At 32.4% G+C, this 27,755-nt stretch overlaps 1 protein-coding gene across 33 annotated transcripts in view; it reads left to right on the top strand.

Annotated features, from left to right (window-relative positions):
- Window positions 1-27,755, top strand: part of RIMS2 (regulating synaptic membrane exocytosis 2) — a 590,415-nt gene that overhangs the window by 296,913 nt on the left and 265,747 nt on the right. For 28 of the 33 annotated variants that reach the window (XM_043880157.1, XM_043880154.1, XM_043880169.1 and 25 more), the window contains 7 exons: window positions 1,145-1,212; window positions 3,010-3,129; window positions 5,257-5,356; window positions 6,274-6,397; window positions 8,634-8,680; window positions 12,024-12,136; window positions 21,576-21,706. In XM_043880157.1, the coding sequence (XP_043736092.1) occupies window positions 1,145-1,212; window positions 3,010-3,129; window positions 5,257-5,356; window positions 6,274-6,397; window positions 8,634-8,680; window positions 12,024-12,136; window positions 21,576-21,706 (703 nt within the window). Of the gene's footprint in view, window positions 1-1,144; window positions 1,213-3,009; window positions 3,130-5,256; window positions 5,357-6,273; window positions 6,398-8,633; window positions 8,681-12,023; window positions 12,137-17,867; window positions 17,916-21,575; window positions 21,707-27,755 lie in introns of all 33 variants that reach the window. The other 5 variants (XM_043880149.1, XM_043880147.1, XM_043880138.1 and 2 more) reach the window with 1 other exon arrangement.

The following is a 27,755-nucleotide window of genomic DNA, read 5'->3' as shown; positions in this document are numbered from 1 at the left end:
TCAGGGTTTTGTGCAGAACCATTTTGTTCTTCCTGGAATGCTTTCCTCCTTTCCATCTGCCTGTATCTTTATCTGTCCTTTATAGGTCACATATTTCAGTTCTCAAACATCATTTCTTTAGAGGTTTTTGCTGACCCCAAAATCTAAATTAAATGCTATTATACTCTTTCAGTGTTTTGCACATTCTATATGACACTGATGATTTATTTATGTTTATCTCCTTTCTGCTGAATGTCTCATTGTTTTACCCCTTAGCTTGAGGTTTAGCACAATGCACAGCAATATTGAAGGTGTTTAGTAAATATTTTTAAATAAATGAAAATATGAATAGAGCTTAACAAGATGTGCACATGTAGATGAAAAACTTCTTTTCCAAAGGTAAGACAAATAAGGGGCACATAAGTTTGAGAAATGGATATTTATTGTCAGTTGCCAATTACATAAATCATCTGAAAAATTATTTGAGTAGAAAATTTATTTTTAGGAGAATGAAATTTCTGAAAAAAACTTGAAAAATTGCTTCAAAATAATGTCAAGTACTTCATGATATTTAAGGGAACTTTATATTTACTAACAGAAGTTGAGTGAACCTGTTTTGTCATTTTCATATAGGTTTAATCTTTTGTGTAACCAATTCTTTTTTTAATCACTCAAAAATTTTAGGAGGTTTCAGCATTAAGGAGTATCATACTATATTCCAGAAACATTTAATTACTTCATTTTTCATTATAGTGGTTATTAGCAATCCACTGTTTAATATTTTAAATGCTTCTTAATCTTTGGGGAACAAACTTATGTCTGTAGGCCAGCATCAAAAAAATAGGATGAGTAACAGACATCGCTGAAAGTCTTTTTCTTTTTTTCAAAATATATAATTTTTTTCCTTTATATTCCTGTTTATTAGTAGCTATCTCTTTTCTTGCAGCAGTTTTGTTCTGTAGAGTTTGTCTAGAGTACTTAAGTATTCTGCATTCTATAAATTTACTCGAAATCTTAGCTTTCTCTTGGTATACATAGTGAGTGCTTACATAAAGTACTTAAAGCTAGAGGGGATCACACAGTTTAAAATGTTGAGTATGTCTTTGTCTGCCCTTTCTTTCGCCGTCTCCTTTACTTCCCTCTTTTGTCTGTCTGACTCTCACAGGAGATGTGGATCACAACTGGTTGGACCATACGTCTTGGCATAGCAGTGAGGCATCCCCAATGTCTTTGGTGAGACATGTGGGGCCTTACTATCTAATTTCTGTTATCATTTCACTTTTCCTTTTGGATTTACACCTTTGCATGTTTTCTTTTTGTATCTTTTTCTTTTTTTTTTTATCCCACACCTATAGGGGACAGTCAAAAGGGAAAAAGAAAAACTAGTGAGCAGGCACTTTTGTCGGACTCTAACACCAGGTCTGAGAGACAAAAGGAAATGATGTACTTTGGTGGCCACTCTTTGGAAGAGGATTTCGAATGGTCTGAGCCTCAGATTAAGGACTCTGGGGTAGACACGTGTAGTAGCACAACCCTTAATGAGGAGCATAGCCATAGTGATGAGGTACTGAGACTGTGGAGCCTGCCTTCTAACCCGCTCATTTGGTCTTCGTTTGCTCTGTCACTCATTCAAATGAAACATAATAAAAGGACAGGGCATTTCAGGGGTTGATATAGCATTTCTTAAGGTGCAGAAAAGAAAAACAAAACCAAAACAAACCAATCAACCAAAATACTTCTTGCTTGCTTTGCTGTTTTTGCTTTTTGATGGCATTCGAAAAAATAAGTAAATGAAAATAAAAATTAGGAACAATGGAATATTTTGTTTATGGTCGCATGAAAGAACTTGGTAATGTTATTATAAATCACAAATATAAAGAATTTTTTTTTTTGGATTGGCTTATTTGACTGCTTGCATATATTTTCCTTGGGATGAAAATTAAATTATTGACAGTTTGAATCCCAGGTAAAAGGGAGATAATTGGGTCTGTTTGCACAGAAAAAGTTGTTTTTCTTTTTTCCCTTTCACTGTCATTTTGCTCTTTTGTTTTATTGTCATAGCATTTTAATGTAGTATCAATTAGTATTAGAGCCATTGCCATCTGCTTTGGTATTTATTGTTTGCTTTTAGTATAGTGGAACTTTTGAAATATTTTTATCATATAGATGTGATTTACTGGAACTTGTCTTTTGCCTGCTAAATTTTGCATGAAGATGTGCATGTTAACTTTTAGATAACTGTGGAACTGTGATTACACAAATCGTTTACTTTGTTATTTGACATATAATACATGATGGAATTGTGTCATGATTTAGAAAAGGCTTGAGAAAAACTAATATTTTCAAGGTTGTTTAACAGTGTTTAACAATACCCTTGAATTATCAAATAAATAGATCAGAAACTTGAAAGAGTCAAGAAACCTCCAAAAAATGAGCAGTGTAATCTATCCTCATGTTTGAATTGGACCTGTTTCTCCCATGCACATTCATTTGGAAAGTTACCTAGCCTTGGTATTTTTAATAATTTTTATCTAGAAACCTATTTCAAGAAAACCCTCTTCAGTTTTCATATTTTAATTTAGCTTGACCTTTTAACTTTTACTGTAATAAAGTCTTTCAAAGTCTTCCAGAAGAGTTTGAAGATGAAGTTCTCATTTTTAAATGAATTCAATTGCATAGAATTAGAGTCTCTTTTCTGCCTATCATTTTTTAATCTTCAGTATGTAGATAATTAGAATCTGCATATATTTTTAAGATTTATCAGTTTTTGTAGAACTATATAACTTCAGTATTGTGTCAGAGCATGTTAGAATTTGAGGTAACTGGTTTTTTGAACAAACGTGAGATATTAAAATAAGATTATAAGCATAATCTTATCATCTTATTAAATTTTTGACCAATGTTTTGACTGAAAGCTGGTTTGTGTAATCATAACACTTTGGAAATTGCAAGTTTAGAGAGATTGTACAATAAAGGGTCATTTATCATAAAAGAACATTAATTTTTGTGTTTATTGATGCACTATGTCAGCACCCTGTGACGTGGCAGCCATCTAAAGATGGAGATCGTTTAATTGGTCGCATTTTATTAAATAAGCGTTTAAAAGATGGAAGTGTACCTCGAGATTCAGGAGCGATGCTTGGCTTGAAGGTATGTGATGAAATATGTGAGATGCTCTATACTCCTTTATAGATTTATCAGAAAAGCAAAAGATACAATAACTCTATACCAATTTAGTGTTTTTTTTTTCCATTTTCAAGAATTCCTAAATATTTGCACTCATTTTTCAAAACCTTTTCATTTCCAAGTATTATTTAAGAAGTTGCCATTATTTTACAGTAATACATATTTATTTAATTTTGGAAAATAGAACTTGAGTTATATATTTGAATTCTAAATACAGTGCTTAAGCTTATTTTACCTATAGTTGTCCTTCAGGTCTATGTATGTGTTTCTATTCTATTAAAATGATAGCTTTGTTCAATTATTAAATGTGCAAAAATGGGAAATATAACATATGTATTACATAGGAACATAATCTGTATTAGCGTAGCAAAATATGTATGTGTTTGTACGTGTGTGTGTGTGTGTGAGAGAGAGAGAAAGAGAATAGTGTTTGAAGTCTAAAAACTCAGAAATACTTACGTTAGGAGATTTAATGTAAATACTGATTCATATTTTACTGTAAAATATCAGACAGTTGTTTAAGTACACCAAAGAAGGTTCTGTTTATTTTTTGTGTACCTGTAAGGTGAATTAAAAACTGAAATGCAAAGAGAGTTTTAGAATTGAGTCATTGCTACAGAAGTAGTTGTATAGAATCCAGGAAGAGAGATTTGAAAATTTTGATTGTAAATAAAGCTGTGCATCATTTATTGGGTGGTTGCCATGTGGCTGGCACTCGTTTGAGCACTTTATCATTTTACTGACTCCCAGATAAGAAATAAGCTTAGCAAGGTATTTTAACTTGCCCATGGTATCAAAGATGGTGATGAAGGTGAGAATTAAATCCAGATCTGCCCAGTGTAGAGTTAGAACTGCAGTATAGTATAGAGGTCGGGATGCCTTGGCTTGACTTCTATTTATAGCAGTTACTAGCTATATGACATTAGGCAACTAAACTTCTCTTAGCCTCAGACCCTTCATCTGTACAACGGAGACAATAATACTGAGAATTATTATCTAGTAAGATTAAATAAAGCAATATACAAACATTTAGTACTGTGCCTGGCACTCTGAGATTTCAATGATAATAATTATAGTCAGTATAATTATTATTAACATTTATCAAGTCAAGAAATTTTTAATATATTAACACAGGGATTTCAGCCCATATTATCTATACATGTAATTTTCAGAACCAAACATTTGAATAATTAGTTAATATTAATGAACTGCCTCTGAGTGTTATTCACTGCAGTTGGGGAATAAATACATGGAATAAGATAAATCAATAATTTTTAAATTCTGTATCTTTCAGTCAGTTGAGAGGAGGGGAAAATATCTATTCTAATCAATGAAATTAGTTATGATTTTTGCATAATTTGCTACAAAGTTGATATATTGATTGATTGGCAGTTCTGAGAATCAAAGCATTAATTTTTAAGAGACTAGTCTTATAGCTACACATATGATTCCACCGCATTAATGCTAACCTTTGTTTTTTTTTCTTTTTCTGAAACATATGTGGTAATAGGAGCAGAAAAATTGGGATGCAGATGGTCCTAAAGTTTACATTAGTTTGGATGAGATTAAGTAAATTTTGTAATTTTCTCAGGAAAAATCCATCATCATCATGCACGTTATTAATGTGCCCCAAAGATTACCAACTAATAAAATTCTTAGACGATATCATAATTATAGTAAAAGTAACAAATTATGTAGTATGATACTTGACATCTATAACTAGAAATTTATAATTAGAAATGTTAATGTAATTATATGTAATTATGTAGTATTGTGTAGTAACATAGTTTTAGAAATGGCAAAAGAAAGAATTCTGTAATAAAGGCAGAAATTATAAATTGTTTCTAAGGTATGCAACATTTTCAACAAATAATTGCTTAAATTGTAAAACATTTGGAGTACGTATACTTTGACATATACCTTGACATATACTCAGTTCCTAATAATAACACTATATTATTAAAAATTATTTTTAACATAATAAATTATAGTTTCAAAACTTGCAAATTATCTAGTTATGTTTTACTTGAATCTTCAACTGTGTTCAATTGAACAAAAATGCCTGTTTTAACATTTTCTTCTTTTAAACAGGTTGTAGGAGGAAAGATGACTGAATCAGGTCGGCTTTGTGCTTTTATAACCAAAGTTAAAAAAGGAAGTTTAGCTGATACTGTAGGACATCTTAGACCAGGTAGGTTTCGATTTTTGATTATTTACACTTAAACTGTTAAACTTAGTAGTTATGAAAAAGTTGTCCTCATTTAGAAGTGACTTCACTGGTAACCAAAATTTCATTTATCTTAAATATTAATTTTTATTCATCAATGGAAAGTTGTAGCTATTAGTTCTTGAGTTACAGTAGATAAAAAGATTTTTATATTTACTGATCTTATTTTTTTGTTGATGGATATTCCTAGTCTGTATCTCAGATTAGCATAATTTGTTTCCCATAAGCCTTATTTCTTTTGAAGAACTTCTAGTATAGTTTAAAAAGCAAATTTCATGGATAAATACGTTTTTCCTGAAATGTGTCACTCCTTATGTCTTTGATAATGGATACTATTGAAGAGATCCTTGAATGCCTTGGAGAGGATTCAGTGAATGATCAATGTTAAACTTTTCGTAAAAAAGATTAGACAAGTGCTCAACTACATATATATTGAGAATCCTAGAATACAGAGTTATACGTTTTTCAAAGAAGCAACTGATCTTGATAGTTTCTAGAATTGCAATTTCTATTAAGAAATCACAGACAAGAGTGATGTCACCAAGTTGGAGACATAGGTTGTTCCCAACTTGCTTCCCCTTGCAGGAACAACTAATAACTCTTCAAGGACAGGACACTATTGAAAATAATTCTAGATATCACAGAGATGACTTTTACGTAAAATTTTCCTCTGGTCTTTCCTTGTCCTTTTGTGTGAAATTTACTAATCATCCCAGTCATCATATTTTATGCCATTGGAGCTGTTCTCAGTATGTTTCTTCTTCCATAATGGTGCTTGTATTCTACAAAATTGATTGCAGTTTGAGATTGCGTTTGATTCCAGTGCATTTTGTGAAGTTAGATTTTCTTTCTAAGATTATCATTGCTGACACACACCACAGGTGATGAAGTACTAGAATGGAATGGAAGATTATTGCAAGGAGCCACATTTGAAGAAGTATATAACATCATCCTGGAATCCAAACCTGAACCACAGGTGGAGCTTGTTGTTTCAAGGCCTATTGGGTGAGTTGATCTGAATACCTTACACATGAATAAATTTGACTGTGTGTGCATGCTCAGTCATTCAGTTGTGTCTGACCCTAAGAATTGGAGCCCACCAGGTTTCTCTGTCCATGGGATTTTCTAGGCAAGAATACTAGAGTTGTGATTTCCTCCTCCAGGGTATCTTCTCTACCCAAAGATCAAACTCCTATCTCCTGTGCTGGCAGGTGAATTCTTTACTACTGCACCACTGGGAAGTCATAAAGTTGACTACTATTAAACAACTTGTAATATGCAATTCAATAATATCTGATTGCTTTATAAAACTAAATTTTTTTAGGATAGTGCTTTTTACTCCTTTACTAAGAACACGTTATCAAAAATGACATCTTTTTATCTGATCATGCTAGAATATATAGTTAATTACAAAAGAAGAAAATTTAGGTGTTTAAAATTTTTCTTAGGACTTCCCTGATAGCTCAGTTGGTAAAGAATCCGCCTGCAATGTAGGAGACCCTAGTTCGATTCCTGGGTTGGGAAGATCCCCTGGAGAGCGGATAGGCTACCCTCTCCAGTATTCTTGGGCTTCCCTTGTTGCTCAGCTGGTAAAAAATTCTGCCTGCAGTACATGAGACCTGGGTTCAATTCCTTGGTTGGGAAGATCCCAGAGAAGGGAAAGTCTACCCATTCCAGTATTCTAGCCTAGAGAATTCCATGGACTGTATGTTTTTATTTTTTTAATATTTAAGATAATTTTTATTATCTTAAACTCAGTAGATAGCTAAAGGATTAGCAGAAGGGGACTATAGTAACAGTTATTCTCAAAAGAAGTTTCATAATCTGTGGTTCTCTACATTGCACGAGAATCAGCTATATCCTATGAATTTTATCTGTTTTTTCCAAAATGGAGATTTAATATAAAAAAAAGAGACAGGGTAAGGGCACACTGTTTCTAGATGGAGGCAGTCACTTAAGGAAAAATGAACATCTTTAAGTTAACAGATAAAAAGTAAGCAAACATCAATTACTCTTTAACTGTTTAAATTGGCAATAAATATAATCCTTTTTGGTAATTTTTATTAATAATCATTTTTGTTATTATTTTAAGTATAATCCTTTTAAATCTAGTGAATAATTATGTTTACTTTTTAATTATGTTGTTAGAATTACTCATGAAATACTGCAGCAGTATTTCCTTTACAGAAGCTTGTATTCTAAGCCAATGTAAAAGAGAAACCTATAACTTAAAAAAGGAATAGAAAAATATATAAACTGACAGTGAATTATTAAATGCATGTCAGGTGTAAAAGTATTCCAGGGTAGAAACTGGATATTTCTCCTTCTTATAGAATACTAATGCCTAGTTTTAAGTCATTTAGGATGAGTTTTTCATGATGAAATTGCTTCATGAAGGAAATTTTCATGAAGGAAATTACTTCAATTGGTAACTTAATTTTCAAAATGTTCCTTTCAAAAGTAATGAATCTATCACATGAAATTATATCTATTTTTTTATTTTGTCTTTTCATAGTTTTGCTATATGGTTAAACTATTACCTTAGGGTATTAATTAAATAAATGTGTTTCTTGGTATTAAGGAATTCTCCAATCACATTTTTGTTTACTATTTAAGTTTTATTGATGCAACTTTTTGAATGAGCTTAGCCATTAATATATATCATCCTTGGCAAATCTCAAACAAAAATGTGCATACTTTAGGTGTAAATGCATTACAGAGTAATTATGTTAAGTCCAATAAAAACATGTTTACTTTTTTCTTAGTAGAATTATTATGTTTAAAAAATTTCAGTCACAACGCAAGTATTTTAATTTTTATTTTGGTGATATTTTATTTGAATTTCAATGCTGCTGATTTGAACAACAGCAGGTACAATGTAAAGAGAAGAGTATAATTACAATATATCTCTAAAACTTACCTTGTTTTGAGTATAGAAATTTTTTGAATGGAAAATTGTATAGTAAAACACATAGGAAATGAATTATATATTTTCATAAATCTGCCCCAAATGCATGTAATTTTTCATTTTTTTAAGTAATAGGAGTCAGCCCCGAGAACTTTGATTAGCAATAAAGTGCTATGACTTTTTCCTCCTTATTTATATAATGCTTCTATCATGCACAGTTTTGTTCATTTTGCATTGTCCTGTTATAATATAGATTAATAATTGTCATAATGGTAGTTCCTACTACTTTTTAAAACAATTTCTTGTTTTGTTTTTCTTTTTCTGTCATTTCAGAGATATACCTAGAATACCTGATAGCACACACACACAACTGGAGTCCAGTAAGTTTCATTTATTTTAGGAGAAAATGTCATTAATAAACTCATTCATCATCTGAGTCAAGTAAATTATTTATTAATATAAAGTAAGAAATATAATAGTACTGTTGTCAAGTATGCAGTTGTATAAAGATGAAAGATTTAGTATTATTTCATGTTATTATGGAAAAAAGTACAAAAGTCTATATCTTAAGATGATTTTTTTAAACTACACTGTCTTAACTACCATATTTTTTAGATAGCTGTATTAAGGTATATTACTACAAACTGCACATATTTAAAATGCACAGTTAGGTTAAGTTTTTATATACATGTGAATCTGTCATCATATTAAAAAATAATGAACATATCATCACTACTCAAAATTTCACCCTCTCCCCAAATTTCACCTAATTTTAAAATTTACTACTTGGTAACCTAATTCTCAGTAAATGTGGGGAATCCTGAGGACAATCTAGTGAATAATTACATATATATTCTTATCTATATTTTTAGAAAATGGATAATCGTTCTGATTTAACAAAGTAGTAATGGAACAATAGACATTTAAGTTGAAATGACATTAAATATATAAACATTTTAAATTACTTGTGTTTGAGTGCTACTTCAGATATTAAGCAAATATCTTAAGCAAATATAAGTTAAAATTATTACAATTTTAAATATTATATAGACATTTAAAAATTATATAGACATTTTAAATTACTTGTGTTTGAGTGCTACTTTCAGATATTAAGCAAACAAATTTTTTCTAATAAATTAAGTTCGTTGACTGATTAATAGGAAGGCATGTTTTGAAGGAAGAGAGGAGGGTCGCAGTTTGAAATACGTTGATCAGGATAGACCACATTGAAACAGAAGAATTGGAGCAAGGTTGGACAGAGTGGCAATCTGAGGAAAAAGCTTTTCAGGTACAGAGGGCAGAGTTTCAATGGTGCTAAGCCAGGGAAGCCTAAGATGCATTTAAGAAAAAGCAAAAAGACTGTTGTGGCTGCAAGAGTGAGCAAAGGGAAGAATGGCAGTGGGGAGGACAGGGAGGTAATGGGCAGCCAAACTGCAGAGACTTTACGAGGCATTGTGAAGAATTTGGCTTTTACTCTAAGGGAAATAAGGAGCTACAAAGGATGTTTTTTGGGGGAAACTTATATTTTACAATCTGGGTGCTGTGTTGAAAAAAGACTAAATGAAGTGAAAGCAGAGAGACTAGTGAGAAGGCTATTTCTGTACTTGAGTGGTGAGCCAATGGTAACTTAGACCATGATGGTTGCAGTGAAGGTGGTGAGAAGTGATTGGATTCTCTACACGTGACAATTGACACTATACCATTAAAATAGATGGGGTTTTTTACATTTATAATTACGAGTATAAATTTAAAAAAAAAGAAAAACTTTACCAGAGAGGTCAAATCATTTTGGAATGGCTTAACTCTAAATTTTAAAATTTGATTATATGATATATTTGCTTTAGTACCTTTGGCTGGTTGCTAAATTATTTTATTCAAAATAATATGATCACATAAAATTATAAGTACTAGCATAATGATATCATCATCATCACTCCTATTTTGGATGCCTGGAACTATGCTAGATATTGTTACTATACTAATTTTCACAACAGTCTATGATTGTAGGTAAAATTTTTATTCACTTACATCACCCAGATATTGTATAAGCAGTATGGAATCCTTTATCTTATTGTAGCTATTTGAAAAACCCCTAGGCTACAATTCCAAAATTGTTTCTGTTAGGGCAGGGGTCCTTTCTCAAATAAGATTGAATCCTGTTTGCTTTAGAAGTTGAAGAGTAGCTTTTCTCCAAGGCCTAATTCTTGGCCTCTATTTTTAGTTCCTCAGTAAGTTTTTCTCTTCATATAATTTTAATTTCCACATGACTCCTAAGTTACGTTATCAAAATGGTCTATCATTGTCCCTTCAGCCCTGGATATTTAAAGAATATTGAAGAATATGTTCTAAGTGTCTTCCTGTTACTTGAAGCTTAGCTTATTTCTTAATATAAAGGCAGTATTCTTTCCACTTCTAAATGCTATGAAGGTATCACCATTACTTCTGATCCCAAGGCTTACAGTTTTCCCCTTCATTTTACACTGTATTCTCTCTGAAAGTGAACACTATCCACTTAGGACCCCAATTAGGGTGACCCTTTACATTTTAATTTCTAACACTAATATCCCCTTGACATTTGGTCCTATCTGCATATCTGTTGCCTGCTTTACATTTCCCCTTACATGTCTGCAGTGTCACAGGGTCACTGTGACAGGTCCCAAATTAACTTCTCCAACCATTCCTTTACACACAGAACTCCACGGTTCTGCACTCAGGGAATATCCTCTGTGTCCTGTGCAGAGAACAAGACATAGGGGACCATATCTGGTTACAAGCCTTGAACTCTTAGTGTCCCCCCCTTTTCCTTAATCTTGCATATCTAATTAATTTGAGTCCTAATTTTCTAATTTTGTGATATTGCCTCAATTCTTTCTTTTCAGTCCATTTTCCAGTCATTCCTATTCTTTTTATATTTTATTGAATTCCACTTATTCTTAACTATTTTTCATCTTGCTCAATTCAGACACTTTAAATGAACGGTAAAGACATCTTCCTCAAATGCAGTTTTTATTACCTTACTCATAAAAATTTAGCATGGATATTTTATTAGTGCCAAAATTTGTAGCCCAGAATTCCAGGCATTTAATTCTGTCAGTATCTCATTAGCACCGTTTTATTTACTTTGCAATTTGTTCATTCCTCTCCATACAAATAAATTCATACATATAACTTCTGGGTACTGAAGTTCTGCTTTTTCTGCTCTCCTATATCTTTTTTTCATAGCTCCTCACTTTCTTTTTACCCATCTAATTTATTATATCCTTCCAGATATGTTTAAAAACCACTGCTGAAAACTTTTCACAGTTAATATTCTAGTAATTACATTTTTAGCATTACACGTTTAGACCATGTTTGAGTTGCTTTATTGATTTAGGTTTTGGCTTGGGTTTTTCCTTCTTAAGTTTCTATTTTTAAAATTTCCTAGTATATTATTGTAAGGTATGAGTTTAGAACACACAACAGATGAAGTAACTAGGTTCTGATGTCTGTCTCTACTATAATTGGCACAGAAAATGGTTCACCCTTGGTCTTTCAAGAATCCCTAAGCTGCACTTACACTTTTAAAGAAACCCTTTAAGTATATTTAGAACATTGTGGTTAAGAAAAAGGTCTGTATAATGGAATTTTGTAGGTATTAAAAGTAACTTAAGATATATGGTAAAGATGATTAAATACTAATGAAGAATCATTGTTGTTATTCTTTGTGTATAATTGCCATTTCAGGTTCTAGCTCATTCGAATCTCAAAAAATGGATCGTCCTTCTATTTCCGTTACATCTCCCATGAGTCCTGGCATGTTGAGGGATGTTCCACAGTTCTTATCTGGACAACTTTCAGTATGTAATCACTAGATTAATTTCTCTTTTTGGGATATCAAGTAGTATTTTTGTTACATGGTGCCATTTTTTTGTGAACCAAGTCCTATTTAGAATATAGTTGTGTTTTTCACCATCAACTTTGTCGGTCTTAGTAATTTTAATTAATTTAAATTCTATTATAATTAGCTAACAGAATGCTTTCTTTATTAGAGCTAGATTTTTCTGGAATTTGGTGGGAATTAGAATTTGTGATGCTATCTAAAACCTTTTTCAGTAAGTAATATTATTCCAAAATTCAAGGTCATGATTTTTGCTCAGCTAAGAAAATGGGGAAATATATAATAGATTACTGAGTATATCATGTGGCTTTCATATTAAGTGACCCCTAATTTGAACATTTTATAATAAAAGTTAAAAATTAAGTTATCCATCTTGTACCCATATTAGAAGAGCTTTGCAAATTTAGGCTCTCACATTTTATTAATTTCTAAAGTTGTCATTCTGTTTTAAACCATTTAAAAATGTTAAAATGTATCCACTTATATTTTAGAAACAAACAGATTAATATTGATACTAATTCTGATGAGTTACTAACCTGAAATTTTATGAGTATTAAGAACTCTTAAGATTCTCAAAATTCAGACATCGAATTTTGGATAATTGTTACTGTTATAGTTAAAAGCAAAACTGTTCTTGGTCTAATTTAAAAGCAGTTTCTAGCTTTGTTAAATTAGGTACAGATTTTGTCCTTTTATTTTCTGGGAGAAGGAGAAGTATTTGATTTTTCTTAAGAGTTTCCATGAATTAGATGATGATACAGGAAGTATAAGCAGAAATAACATAGTAAAAGTCATTAGGCACATCTGTTCTGAGACTACTTTAATCTCAAAAATGAGAATAACAAAATATGAAATACTATTAGGAGATTGTAAATGTCTTACTAAAATGGATTTCTTCTCTTTATTATTTTCTTTTCCTTTCTCTTTCATAAACAGAGTGAACTTTTTCATTTGAGGACAGTGGTGTTTTTTCCATTTTCCACAATAAGTAGCATCTTTCTACTTATTCTCTTATATACATTGACAGCACAGATGTTGACATTTATGGTTACAAGTATATGTGTATTTTCTTCCACCATTTTAGAAAGTGTTAGTAAATGTTAGCTTTTAATTTTTAATCATGGCTTCCCTTAGATAGTTTCATCTATAAGTAAAGCACTGGGTGGCTGATGATGCTGGTATATATTAAATCTATGTGTGTGTGTGAGAGTGTGTGTGTGTGTGTGTGTGTGTATACTTAGTTAGCTTCAGTTGGTGAATGAGGGAGTGGAAGTTGGACTCCCATAATAAGTAAGTACCACTTTGTTGCTGCCTCTTTTGAAGTCTCAAGGTTATATTAGAAATTGAACTAGGAACAGAGGGTTCATAGTATGGGCATTTAGACAGATTTCAAATTCAACTACTTTTCCTCATGGTTCAAAGTGAATTTGGTAGAAAGGTAAGACTATTAAATATTTGGAGAAAACATAAACTTAAATGTATATAGTACTTGTGTTTGTAAGTGAAGGTTTAAAATGTATATAATTGTAATTTAACATGTGTTCCATTTTATCATTTTTTATGACCTAGAAGAAGTGTGTTCCAGCAAGATAATGCTTATAAATATGATATATATTTCTTTTGGTAAATTGAGAAAGCACAGATAAATAAAAATTTTAAATCACCTATATTCTTGCCACTAAAGCATAGTCATTCACATACATATACATTTTTAAACAGAACTATAATAAATCTGTGTATACTGTTTTAAAACTTGCTTTTTTTACTCAATGTATCGTATACATTTTCCCTTATTTTTTTTAATTCATCCTAAAATGATTTTAATTGCTGTTTAATACTCCATTTTAACTTAATTTGCTAATATAGGATATCTTGCTTGTTTCTAATTTATAGTATTTTAAATAATGATGCCATAGAAATCCTTGAATATAAATCTTGCATATTTTGTTAGGACAAAATTCTTTTGTTGGGATAATTTTTATCTGGATATAAAATTACAATGTGAAAGAAAAAATGCTTAAGATTCTTGAAATCTCTTGCCAAAACTTTCCTCCAACATATTTTTGCCAAATTAAACTACAATTATCAATTCAAGTAATATATGTTAAGATCTATCTCCTCATCAGTTATAATACTAGTAGCTGAGAGAATACAGCAATGAGCAGAGGATTTGACCTTCATGAAACTTAATTTTGCCTTCATTCTATTCATGCAGCAAAACTAAGCAAGATACCCTTCTGGATATAGTATTTTCCTTTATATTTAACACCATTTTTGCCAACTGGAGACGATTTTTGGTTTGCTCTAATGATGCAGAGGTTGGGAAAACATTTGTCCACTTATATCATGCTTCAGGGAAACAGCCAGGAAGTCATAAGGCAACATTATGTTCCCTATATCCTTCTGTTCTACCTTGGGATATTTTTGATTTTTAATGAGATTTTACCTGGGTCCATAACTCACTTATAAAATTATGACATTGTTAATGTCTGCTAGCATAATGTCTGACAAGATAATCTGTATATTATGTGAGCTGACCTCCCTAATATATTTATGTTGGTTCATGGACTGGTATTTTCTCAAATATATTATATATATATATAAAACACATTATTTAAACTTTCATGCACAGGGCTGTTGTTGATAAATTTAAAAATAGTATTCCATTTATTTCTTCATGCTTGAAATGTGCTGCTAGCTTGTTATTATTCTCGGGCATAACTATGAAAGTGCCGTTAATGTGTTTGGTGAGAAAATCTGTATGAGCTTAGGTTTATGACACCTGGACTGTATGTTAGTCTTTTCGGTGTCAGCAATCCCTTATTTTGATTCTCTTTTAAATTTGTGGTCTTCCATAATTTAGCAGTTTCCTTGTTTGGAGGATTGCTTCTGTAATTCTCTCAATATTTTAAAATTAATTTCAGCCTTTGACTAGTTTTTTGATAGAGTGTTAAATTAAGATATAGCCTTTAACTATTTCAAAAGTGAGAAGTGACTTAGAATTTTGTCTCTAGGAACACATTAATTCTTATTGACAATCATTATTTTACTTCAGAGTCTGTGGCTAACTAATAGCTGCAATGTTTTTCCCTGTTATTTTGTTTTAATATTTTTCTGACTCCATTTTTAGTGATGAGCTTGTAAATATTGTATATATCCATTTTATGCCCATTTAAAGGGACTAAGTAGCTGAAGAATAGGTATGTATTCTTTATATCTACTTAGAAATTCGATAGCCATTTTCAAACTTTCTATAAATGAAAATTTTTTCTTTTAGCTTTTATCTTTTATATTTCTTTGTTACAACCTTGTTATTTTAGAAGTATTATGTAAGAAGAATGTCCTGAAGTTGGTAGTGCCACATGAAGTATGAAGGGACATTAAAAATGCAAAATAAATCATGGTGTACAAATTCAAATTCTTCATTTGTATGAAACTGAATTGTTACAGATATTATCAGACATTTCATGCTTAAAATAAATGAATTCATATTAATCACAAATTGCAATGAGATGCATAATACTTCACCATTTTTTGATGAAATATCCAGAATCTATAGAGATAGAAAGCAGTTTAGTAGTTGCCAGAAACTGGGGCAATGGGGAAATGGTAAGCGATTACTTAATAGATGCAGAGTGTGATGACTCATGACTCTTCTGATGTGATGAAAAAGTTTTGAAACTAGAAGGAGGTGGTAGTGACACAGCATTGTGGATTCACTAAATGCCACTGAATTGTACACTTTAAAATGGTTAATGGCATGTTATTTTAATCTCTTCTCAATTTAAAATAATCTGACAGAACAAAATATGTTTACATAGCCAAGTTTAATGCATAAGCTTGTGGGTAAAGGTTAGGTTTAAACTGGCATAGATTTTAGACAGTTGATTTCAAAAATCTATGAGTTGCTCATTTGAGGTCATTTTGGAAGATGGAAGAATGTTGTCCTTAAAGGATTACTTTATTTCAAAGCGCTATTTCTTTGAAAGTAAATGTTTTAGTTTTGAAGTAATACTTACTTGCAGAAATCTTTCATTACCTTGATATTTTTGGTCAACAACAGGTAGGACAGTTGGGAAGGCAAGAAAAGTAAGCTATATTTCTAAATTGAGTGCATTGTTAGTCCTTTTCTTCAGCATGCCTGGCTAATCTCTATGAATTTCAAACATCCCTTACCCTTTGGCTAGAGAATTATCCACTTAGGGTTATGCAGACAGATACCAGGAACATACTCCATATCTAAACGTTCCTTTCTCCCTTTGGAAATGTCTCCTCATGAAAGCGAAGACAACTGAGATTTGAGACTGTCTTGGTTTTCGGAGATAAAGATGACTCATGTGGCTGAATGATAGTCTGCTTTAAAGATTCACTTTACTTTGGGATTTAGTTTATGTCTTAAACTATCATCAGGTTTTGTCTGATGATGGCTACGTTGGACAGCAGTCCTCCTAGTACTTATTATCTGTTTCCGTATAGCAGTGGAGATATCTGAAACCTTTAACTGTTCACAACTGCTAATTAAACAAGAGAGACATGCATGAAAAATGTGAGAGATGGGATAGAATCTTGGTGAAAGAAAAAGAAGTAAATGCCCTGATATCCATTCCCAAACCCAGGAACTTGAATCTGATTTTGTTCCTCTTGTAACTGTTGGCATGTCTTAATAAAGGCACAATGTTCCAATGGTTGTGGTATCTTTGGGAAGCTGTTTCAAAATGAAAAAAAAAAAGTTAGAAGAGAAAAGAAATTTGATTTTATTCTATGAATTTGAAATAGAGTGTTTTAACCAGAATTGAGCTTTAATATTTACCTTTGAAACTGTCTTACTTTTTGAGATTGCACAAGTATCTCTAGGCCTTTTTTTAATGTCTCTGTTTCCTCATCTACATACTGGAGATAACAACAACTACTTCCTAGTGTTGTTTTAGGCAATAAACTTGCAATAAACTGTTATTGAAAGCTTGAAAGTATATAAAGAACTGTATAAACAAAAAGAAAAATATTATTGTCATTAATAAGTATGATTAGCTCTAAATAGTGTTATCTCAGGTGGTACACAATAAATGTCTGAAAATGGTGGTTAAATACTAGTGCCTAGTATAGATTCTTAAAGTATGAAGCAACGAATTAATCCAGTGTGTTCCAGCACACTTTTATCTTTCTGTGTTTATTCTCTTAAGAAATGATAAAACTCACTTGGCTAATATTTTTTAGACTTTTGTTAGCCATATTCCTTTGGAAAGTTATATAATTACTTCTACGATGACTTTTCACTAATAATTCTTTAATGTGTTTTTGTCTCACTTCTTCTTGGACTATATTTTTTTCTATGTAGTGTGTTTAAGGATGATATCTGAAATATCCTGACTCTCGTATTTTATGTTTACACTCATTCTTTCATAATATATGAGCCCGATTATATTATTTTACATTCAGTCTTAATACCTGTTATGTTGATACATTTAAAAATCTGATTTAAAACTTCTCAGATTTCATATAGTTCTTAATCTGTTTTATAATTTTGGGAAAATTATTCATTATGTTGAAGTACTTAATTTAGATATATATTGTCATGGAAAAATGTATTTAAGGGATAGTTGTATGTGTTTTTTACTTTTGGTCTTTTAGTTCCAGCGTGTTGTCCTTTTTGGTTTTGTTTTATTGCTTTTTTCTTTAATTTTGCTTACCAGAGCCAAAGCCTTAGTAGAAGAACAACGCCTTTTGTTCCTAGGGTTCAGGTAAAGGCCTTGTCTGCCTGATAGAATCTAAAATTGTGTTTTAACCCTTATTTGTATGTTTTTGGAAAATGCGTAGTAGGAAAACTTAATTTGGTATGTTGCTCCAAACCATATTATTGACTTCCAAATCATTTTATGAGCCAGCTTGTAAAATTCTGCATGGGGATTAAAATAAAGTAAAAATTTAAAGAGACAATCTTTGTTAGTAATTTTATATGATGGACTGAATACTAAAACTCATGTTTCAGGTTGGCATTTAATGTAGATTCCACTTATATCTGTAATATTGACATAAATAGCTGATTTTATACTATTGATATTTTTATTGCACTAAGGTTACTGTCTCTTTAAATCATTCATTATATCACTTAACATCTACATTCTCTTGCATTTTCCAAGCAATTACTCCTTGAGGAGACTGGCAAATAAATTTGTACCTTATCTAAAATATGAATTTTCTGCATATTATATACAGAGTTCAACTTTTGAAAACTATATGACTTTGATAGAACAAAATCACAATCCAAATAAAATGTCTTGGGTTTATTTTGTTTGCATTATGTAATTATAATACCATTTATTTTACTGCAATACTTGGGTACAAGTTCTTTGCCTCTTTTCATTAGGAAACCCTTATACGGAAAAGTAATGTCAATATAGTGTTTTTTAAAAAGTAGTATTATGCTTTTCTTGCTTTGCTGCATGGGTTTTTTTGTTTTTTTTTTTTGGTTATTGTTGTTGGTTTTCAATAATGCTAATTTAATTTAAATTTAAAAAAACTGAAGTTGTTCTAGTTAACACTATCTAGTGTAAAATATTTACTTAGAATGCTCAGATTCTGCTTGGGAAACTTAAAAGTGGCACATGAAAAGTGTATTAAAGCAAGTAAAATGATATCAATATTTTTATTAATGAAAATGATGTAAAATAAGTATATCATATTTAGAACTGTGGAAGTATATTTGTTTTATTTTGATGAATCAGCAGATATATTCCAACGATTCATTTAAAAAGCACAATTAAGAATGTGACTAATAATATAGCAAATAAAATAATTTTGTTTTGATACTGTGAGCTAAATATATATTAAAAACTTCAATGCAAGTCCCATAATATAAAATGAAAATTAGGGCTATTGATCAAATGCCCAGTTTGACAGTTTATTAAAACATATAATTTTCATCAAAAAATCAGTACAAAGTATGCCTATTTCATATCTATATTATTTAATATTTACATATTTGTAAAGTATAATTTAATAAACTGTAAAGTATAATGTGAAAATATGAAAGCTAGTACCTAATATCTGTTTGTGTGAGGAATGAATATTATTAATAAATGATATTTTTTATTAATGGAAATTTTATTTCCATTAAAAATAGTACTATTTATCAAGCATTTGAAATATATATCTTAAGATTTAGCTGTAATGATTTTAAAAGAGCAAAAATACTGCCTGTGGAGATGACAACAAAGGATTAGTCTCAATCCCTAAAAAAATACTCACAGAAGTCAGCAATTTGCTCCAATAAATAATTATGAATTTAGTCTAATACTTATTATTTTCCTTTGTTATTTAAATGCACTGTTTATTGGAAAACAATTTTGTAGTCTTTCAGAAGTTTTTTCTTTTTTGAAGTGTCTAATATTGATGTCATGATGCTCCGAGAAGGATTTTTAACCTCATGGAAAATAAAGCCATAGCTCTTATTGCTATAGAAAATAAAGAATATAGAAAGTAGTGTGATTTGGTCACAAACTTAGAGGAACTTCGAGTCTTTCTGACATCTGTTTCATCTCATGTATGAAACACTCTTGTATTTCTTACTTTTTTCTTCCCGCTCATATCTTTTGCCTGAATGTCTCTTTTTTCCATCTCTTCTCATCTATATCATTGTTTTAATATTGTTGGGCAAGAAATACTTGAACTTTTTTCTTTTTTTAATAGTAATTTCTAAAAATTTTATATTGGAGTATAGTTTATAATGTTGCAGTTAGTTTCAGGTGCTGAACTTTTTTTTTTCCGCTTAAATATCAGATGCTTTTTTTCCAGGTTGTTGCTTCCCTAGTCTAAGGCAGTGGTTCTCAAGCTTTAATGGAAATGAGAATCACCTGAGGATTTGTTAAAATGCAAATTTTCTGGGCCCTATTCTGGTTCTGTAGCTGAAAGGTGGGCCATAGGAATTTGTAACTTTTAAACAGATGAGTCAGATAATACTGTTGCAGGAGTTTTATGAACCACAGTTTGAAAACCACTTGACTAGGGTCTGTACTCAGCATGTCAGTTCAAAAAAGTTTTTGTTATAGACCCTCAAGATAATACCTGCATTAAACATAAGGACTTAATATAAAGAGTAGTACTATCATTTGTAAAATTTAAACATTTCTAATAATTACTCTTATAAGAGGGTTAATTTCATTTAACCAAAAAAAAATATAAATAAATAATTTTATATACCTTTCTGGGCCATTAGTCTTGTGACTCAAAATTCTTGCTTGGCCTCTCATCCTCTTAGGATATGAAGTGAGGGACTCAACAACACCATGTTAGAATTGGAACTGAACTACTAACATATCATATATATATTTATCTTTATATTTTTTTATGTGGATGGTCTATATGTGTATAGCCTAGAGCTTGGCCCAGCACTGACTGTCTGCTTTGGAGCGGAGAGGGAGGGACTGACATGAGATATATATTTAAGTCTTCCAAGCTAATGGAAACATTGTGCATCCAAATTAAAAGAAAAAAAATCAAACAATTGAAAATAAAATATGCATATTACATAAACAAAACTTATCCCCAAGCTCCAAATTTCCAATTCAATTTCATTTTGAAGATAGTGGCCAGGGATGTGCTAAATTCTGAACCAAATGTGAATCAGAATCATAGTCATCATAACTAGGTGTGGGAGTGTGAGATGTGTGTGGGAGGTGACAGCTGTTAAGTCTAATGGATTCAACAGCTGGATGTGAAGATCTAATCCTTAATTATGACACAGGCAAATTATTCTAATTTTCCTATCTTGAATTATAAAATATACCCTTTTATTCTAAGGATGAATACATTTGCTTCACAAATGAAAAAGAGACTATGTATAAAAAACTTTAAAAGATTAATTTATTATAGTTTTAAATACAAATTTAAGCAGTCTGTTTACTAAATCTTCTAGTAATTCCTAGTTACTTATAATCTTTGAAAGATCTTTGCTGTGATATAACATAAAACATTTGTTGAAAATATTCCCATGAATGCCATATGAGCAACTTATCTGTTCAGTTCATTTTGAGCATTTATTCTGAACTCAGTATTGTAGGGGAACCAAAATGAACTACAGAGACTCCTGCATAAATGTAGACACAGAACAATCCTATATAAAGTCCTTATTATGGCAGTGTAATTATTATGTGCATGTTAAAAAGCTATCAAATTAGATTATAAAAATTTCAAGAAATTTGTGAAACTAAAATATCTGAATTAAATTCTCCATTCATTGAAGTTATTATAGCATATCCTTTTAAGTTAACTGCAATTTACTAAGTGAAGTTTATATTCTGTGCTAATATCAGGATAAGAGAATGGGACAAAGATTGGGAATGTAAGCATTCAGTTATATTAGTAAATGGTTAAGCTGATAAATAAATATTTTTGCTTTTCAGATAAAACTGTGGTTTGACAAGGTTGGTCACCAATTAATAGTTACAATTTTGGGAGCAAAAGACCTCCCTTCCAGGGAAGATGGGAGGCCACGGAATCCTTATGTTAAAATTTACTTTCTTCCAGACAGAAGGTAAGGATATGAAACAAAAGTAAATATTCTTGAAGACAGATAAGAAATGTTAATAGCAGGGAGTGTTTTGATTTTGTGTCATTTATTTTTAAATATCATACCAGTTAGATACTTAGAACGTTTAGCATAGGCATAATGATTCCTAGGAATCTAAATAGTGACAGTAAATGCTTTGATATTGTTTTAAAACCCATTTCAAATGTTCATAGTATAGATGATTTTATTCTATATCAATTTTATATTGTGTGGATTGCTTCTTAAATAAAGTATGTTTTTATTTATAAAACTCATTAAAAATTGTGCACCTTTAAATCAAATACACTTTAAACATAAACTACAGAGACAAAAAGCTGGAAATGGTACTAAAAGATATTCATCATGTTCCTCTACAATTTCTACTTTCTCTTACTAATATATTATTTCTCTACAATCTGTAAAATTAATGAACATGCTTTATATTTAATTACCAATATCATCAAGAAATCTCTACCACTGGGCCAAGAGTTAGCTTCCTAAAGTGTCATTTCCTTTGTGTTCATGCTGATCAGTATGCATGTTATTAATCTACCCTGATTTAAATAGAGAAATCAGGATAGGAGAAATAATTTATCAAAAATCATCTAATCATTCTCAATTTCAAACACATACAAAGTGAAAGAAATTATTCAATAAACATCATGAAAAAGGAAAAAAGTAGTGCACTAATTTCCCTTCCCTAGCTCTTCTGCATTGATGTTTTCTAGGGTTGGTCTGGTCATTTTTCTCAGGATGTAAGTAGCAGGGTACAGATGTGATTTTAAACATACTTGTATACTTCTGCACACTCTCTTATTTGGTTTAAGTTAAAGTCATCAGTATTGAATGCCACAGTATCATCTGAAGAACAGACTCAACAAAGACAATAAGAAGTAAGCAGTTAACAAAGGCCTTACACTTTGATACATATTTTGGAAAAAAATTAGTTAAATTATTCAGAAAATATGTGAGGTTGCCACAGCCTCCTAAACTACTAGAAACTGGCTGCTGTATGATTTTATCTTATGAGGTTTACTTAGAGAAGATTGTTCTCTAACAACTTAGATTGTCTTTTGGGGAGGGATACACTTTGAACAGCAAGGGAAGATGAGGATATGCAATAACTAAAAGGGTAAATCCAACTTAAAACTTCAGTTGGATGACAGATGTCACAGCCATATTATCTACCATCTTAGGGGGAGGACAAGTCACTTGCTTCTCAGAGTCTAAGCATCCTTAGATTGCCATCATAAAAACTTGCGGAAAATCACGCATTCCCACATATGCTTTTATGCAAGCACATGACAAGTCATAGCCCAGTTGGTAAGGAATCTGCCTGCAATGCAGGAGACCGTGGTTCGATTCCTAGGTCGGGAAGATCCACTGGAGAAGGGATAGGCTACCCACTTCAGTATTCTTGGGCTTCCCTTGTGGCTCAGCTGGTAAAGAATCTGCCCGCAATGCGAGAGACCTGGGTTTGATCCCTGGGTTGGGAAGATCCCCTGGAGAAGGGAAAGACCACCCACTCCATATTCTGGCCTGGAGAATGTCATGGACATAGTCCGTGAGGTCGCAAGAGTCTTAAGTTTCTGTTTATTCAGAGCTCTTTAAGAAAAATGCTTATTTTTGAAGATAGTAAAAGCCTCTCAGATTATTTGTTTTTTGGTTGACTTTTAGTTTTAGTTTATTTTTCATGCCTCTTCCAACTTTCTGAGCAGACAGAGCTCAGATGAATGAGAAAGTCCCTTTAAAGACTCCTCTGTATTCCCCAATATAGAATTTTTATCTTTTCTCAACAGCAAAAAATTGAGAAAGTTTTGAAATTTTTTTTCTCAGATTATCTCTCAGCTGAGTTTTCTTGTCAGTTATCAGGAATTTGAAGAATATTTAGGCAAGTTTGTTGCTCACTTTATTAATAGTTGTGTCAGGATTTTATCTGTAGTAGAAAACAGAATTCTCTGGTTAACTCACATAGCTGCTTTATCACCTCAACCTTTTTTATTCTGTTGACATAAGTTTTTACACATGAATAAAGGACTGTGCTTTTAGTTTGAATTATTTGTTTTTTGGAAGAAAAGCCACAGGTCATAAGAAGCAGTATAAACCATTCTTGGATTAGATGGCAAGGTTCCATCTAAATATTTTCTTTCTGATGTTGGTGGAAGGAATTTTTATCTCTGACAGGGTGTCATAATTCATTCTTTTATGGATAGAATATAAGTAGATGCTTTATAAATATTTGTTAAAGTTTTGGAAGGAGGAAGTGACGATCATAAATCATAGTCCATGTCATTATTTCTCTGTTATTTAGTTGTTCTAATTTACAGTGACACTTCTTTTTCATAAATTTGAATGGAGATAAGATTTCCTACATGGGTTTCCAAAGTTATTTTCCTAGGGAAACCATAGCAATTAATAAACATACATTGCTTTTAAATGGCCACATTAAATACATGCTTTTGATACATTAAGTCAAATATCTTGCATCTCCTGCATTGGCAGGAGGATTCTTTACCACTCACACCCTGGGAAGCCCTTGTATTAAACAGTAAGCTCTGCTTTCACCTAGGAGAAGTCACATAGACTCCCTCATTTAGAGGCACTCTATCCCTTCTTATTTCAAACCGCTTCCTGTTTCCCAATACTCTGAGAACTGTGCTGTGCTAAGATAATTTGAGGAAGTTAATACAGTTCCACTTCCTGTTCATTGGCATTTCTCACTTCAAATAGCCTCCTCTGATAGCTTAACATTGCCTTCCTTGATGATTTTCTTTGTTTCTATTCAGCCATTGATCCTCTCTAATAAGCTAGAGTAGTGATCTCCAAAAAGAATGGATATACCCAGGGAATGTAGAAACAATTCATTGGAGTTCAGAAAGAAATATGTGTATTTTTATTTTCATCTATTTTGATTACTATTTTTGTATATTTACCAATGAATGCAATATATTAGTATAACAGTACAGTAATACATGCATATAATTTATAAATATATGTGTATATAATGGAATGCATAATCAAAAACATTCATTTGATAGAAATATGCAGCAGAAAAAAATAAGAAAGCCTCTGAACTGGAAGTTCTGTCCATCAGGATGGCCAACTTGCATTTCCAGCTCAGACTATAGCAGCTACCTCACAGAGAAATAATTTTACTATGTTTATAAAGACCTATAAATGTCAACAGAAAACTAGGCCACAGTCTTGTCTAACTCAATGAAACTAAGCCATGCTGTGTGGGACCACCCAAGATGGATGGGTCATGGTGGAGAGATCTGACACAATGTGGTCCACTGGAGAACAGAATGGCAAACCACTTCAGTATTCTTGCCTTGAGAACCCCATGAACAGTATGAGAAGGCAAAATGATAGGATACTGAAAGATGAACTCCCCAGGTCGGTAGGTGCCCAGTATGCTACTGGAGATCAGTGGAGAAATAACTCCAGAAAGAATGAAGGGATGGAGCCAAAGCAAAAACAATACCCAGCTGTGGATGTGACTGGTGCTAGAAGCACGGTCCGATGCTGTAAACAGCAATATTGCATAGGAACCTGGAATGTTAGGTCTATGAATCAAGGCAAATGGGAAGTGGTCATATAGAAGATGGCAAGAGTGAATGTCGACATTCTAGGACTCAGCGAACTGAAATGGACTGGAATGGATGAATTTAACTCAGATGACAATTATATCTACTACTGTGGGCAGGAATCCATTAAAAGAAATGGAGTAGCCATCATGGTCAACAAAAGAGTCTGAAATGCAGTACTTGGATGCAATCTCAAAAATGACAGAATGATCTCTGTTCGTTTCCAAGGCAAACCATTCAATATCATGGTAATCTAAGCCTATGCCCCAACCAGTAACGCTGAAGAAGCCGAAGTTGAACGGTTCTATGAAGACCTACAAGACCTTTTAGAACTAACACCCAAAAAAGATGTCCTTTTCATTATAGGGAACTGGAATGCAAAAGTAGGAAGTCAAGAAACACCTGGAGTAACAGGCAAATTTGGTCTTGGAGTACGGAATGAAGCAGGGCAAAGGCTGGTAGACTTTTGCCAAGAGTGGCACTGCTCATAGCAAACACCCTCTTCCTACAACACAAGAGAAGACTCTACACATGGACATCACCAGATGGTCAACACTGAAATCAGATTGATTATATTCTTTGCAGCCAAAGATGGAGAAGCTCTATACAGTCAGCAAAAACAAGACCGGGAGCTGACTGTGGCTCAGATCATGAACTCCTTATTGCCAAATTCAGACTTAAATTGAAGAAAGTAGGGAAAACCACTAGACCATTCAGGTATGATCTAAATCAAATCCCTTATGATTATACAGTGGAAGTGAGAAATAGATTTAAGGGACTAGATCTGATAGAGTGCCTAATGAACTATGGACGGAGGTTTGTGACATTTTACAGGAGGCAGGGATCAGACCATCCCCATGGAAAAGAAATGCAAAAAGGCAAAATGGTTGTCTGAGTAGGTCTTACAAATAGCTGTGAAAAGAAGAGAAGCGAAAAGCAAAGGAGAAAAGGAAAGATATTCCCATTTGAATGCAGAGTTCCAAAGAATAGCCAGGAGAGATAAGAAAGCCTTCCTCAGCGATCAATGCAAAGAAATAGAGGAAAACAATAGAATGGGAAAGACTAGAGATCTTTTCAAGAAAATTAGAGATACCAAGGGAACATGTCATGCAAAGATGGGTTTGATAAAGGAAAGAAATGGTATGGACCTAACAGAAGCAGAAGATATTAAGAAGAGGTGGCAAGAATACACAGAAGAACTATACAAAAAAGATTTTCATGACCCAGATAATCACTATGATGTGACCACTCACCTAGAGCCAGACATCCTGGAATGTGAAGTCAAGTGGGCCTTAGGAAGCATCACTACAAACAAACCTAGTGGAGGTGATGGAATTCCAGTTGAGCTATTTCAAATCCTGAAAGATGGTCCTGTGAAAGTGCTGCACTCAATATGCCAGCAAATTTGGAAAACTCAGCAGTGGCCACAGGACTGGAAAAGGTCAGTTTTCACTCCAGCCCCAAAGAAAGGCAATCCCAAAGAATGCTCAAACTACCGCACAGTTGCACTCATCTCACACGCTAGTAAAGTTATGCTCAAAATTCTCCAAGCCAGGCTTCAGAAATACATGAACCATGAACTTCCAGATGTTCAAGCTGGTTTTAGAAAAGGCAGAGGAACCAGAGATCAAATTGCCGACATCCACTGGATCATCGAAAAGGCAAGAGAGTTCCAGAAAAACATCTATTTCTGCTTTATTGACTACGCCAAAGCCTTTGACTGTGTGGATCACAATAAACTGTGGAAAATTCTGAAAGAAATGGGCATACCAGACCACCTGGCCCACCTCTTGAGAAACCTATATGCAGGTCAGGAAGCAACAGTTAGAACTGGACATGGAACCACAGGCTGGTTCCAAATAGGAAAAGGAGTATGTCAAGGCTGTATATTGTCACCCTACTTATTTAACTTATATGCAGAGTACATCATGAGAAGTGCTGGGCTGGAAGAAGCACAAGCTGGAATCAAGATTACCGGGAGAAATATCAGTCACCTCAGATATGCAGATGATACCACTCTTATGGCAGAAAGTGAAGAGGAACTAAAAAGCCTCTTGATGAAAGTGAAAGAGGAGAGTGAAAAAGTTGGCTTAAAACTCAACATTCAGAAAACTAAGATCATGGCATCTGGTCCCATCACTTCATGGGAAATAGATGGGGAAACAATAGAAACAGTGTCAGACTTTATTTTTTTGGGCTCCAAAATCACTATAGATGGTGACTGCAGCCATGAAATTAAAAGACGCTTACTCCTTGGAAGGAAAGTTATGACCAACCTAGATAACATATAACAAAGCAGAGACATAACTTTGCCAACAAAGGTCTGTCTAGTCAAGGCTGTGGTTTTTCCAGTGGTCATGTATGGATGTAAGAGTTGGACAGTGAAGAAAGCTGAGCGCTGAAGAATTGATGCTTTTGAAGTGTGGTGTTGGAGAAGACTCTTGAGA

The sequence above is a fragment of the Cervus elaphus genome, chromosome 21, assembly GCF_910594005.1.
Source record: "Cervus elaphus chromosome 21, mCerEla1.1, whole genome shotgun sequence".
NCBI lineage: Eukaryota > Metazoa > Chordata > Mammalia > Artiodactyla > Cervidae > Cervus > Cervus elaphus.
This window is presented reverse-complemented; position numbering and strand designations above follow the sequence as displayed.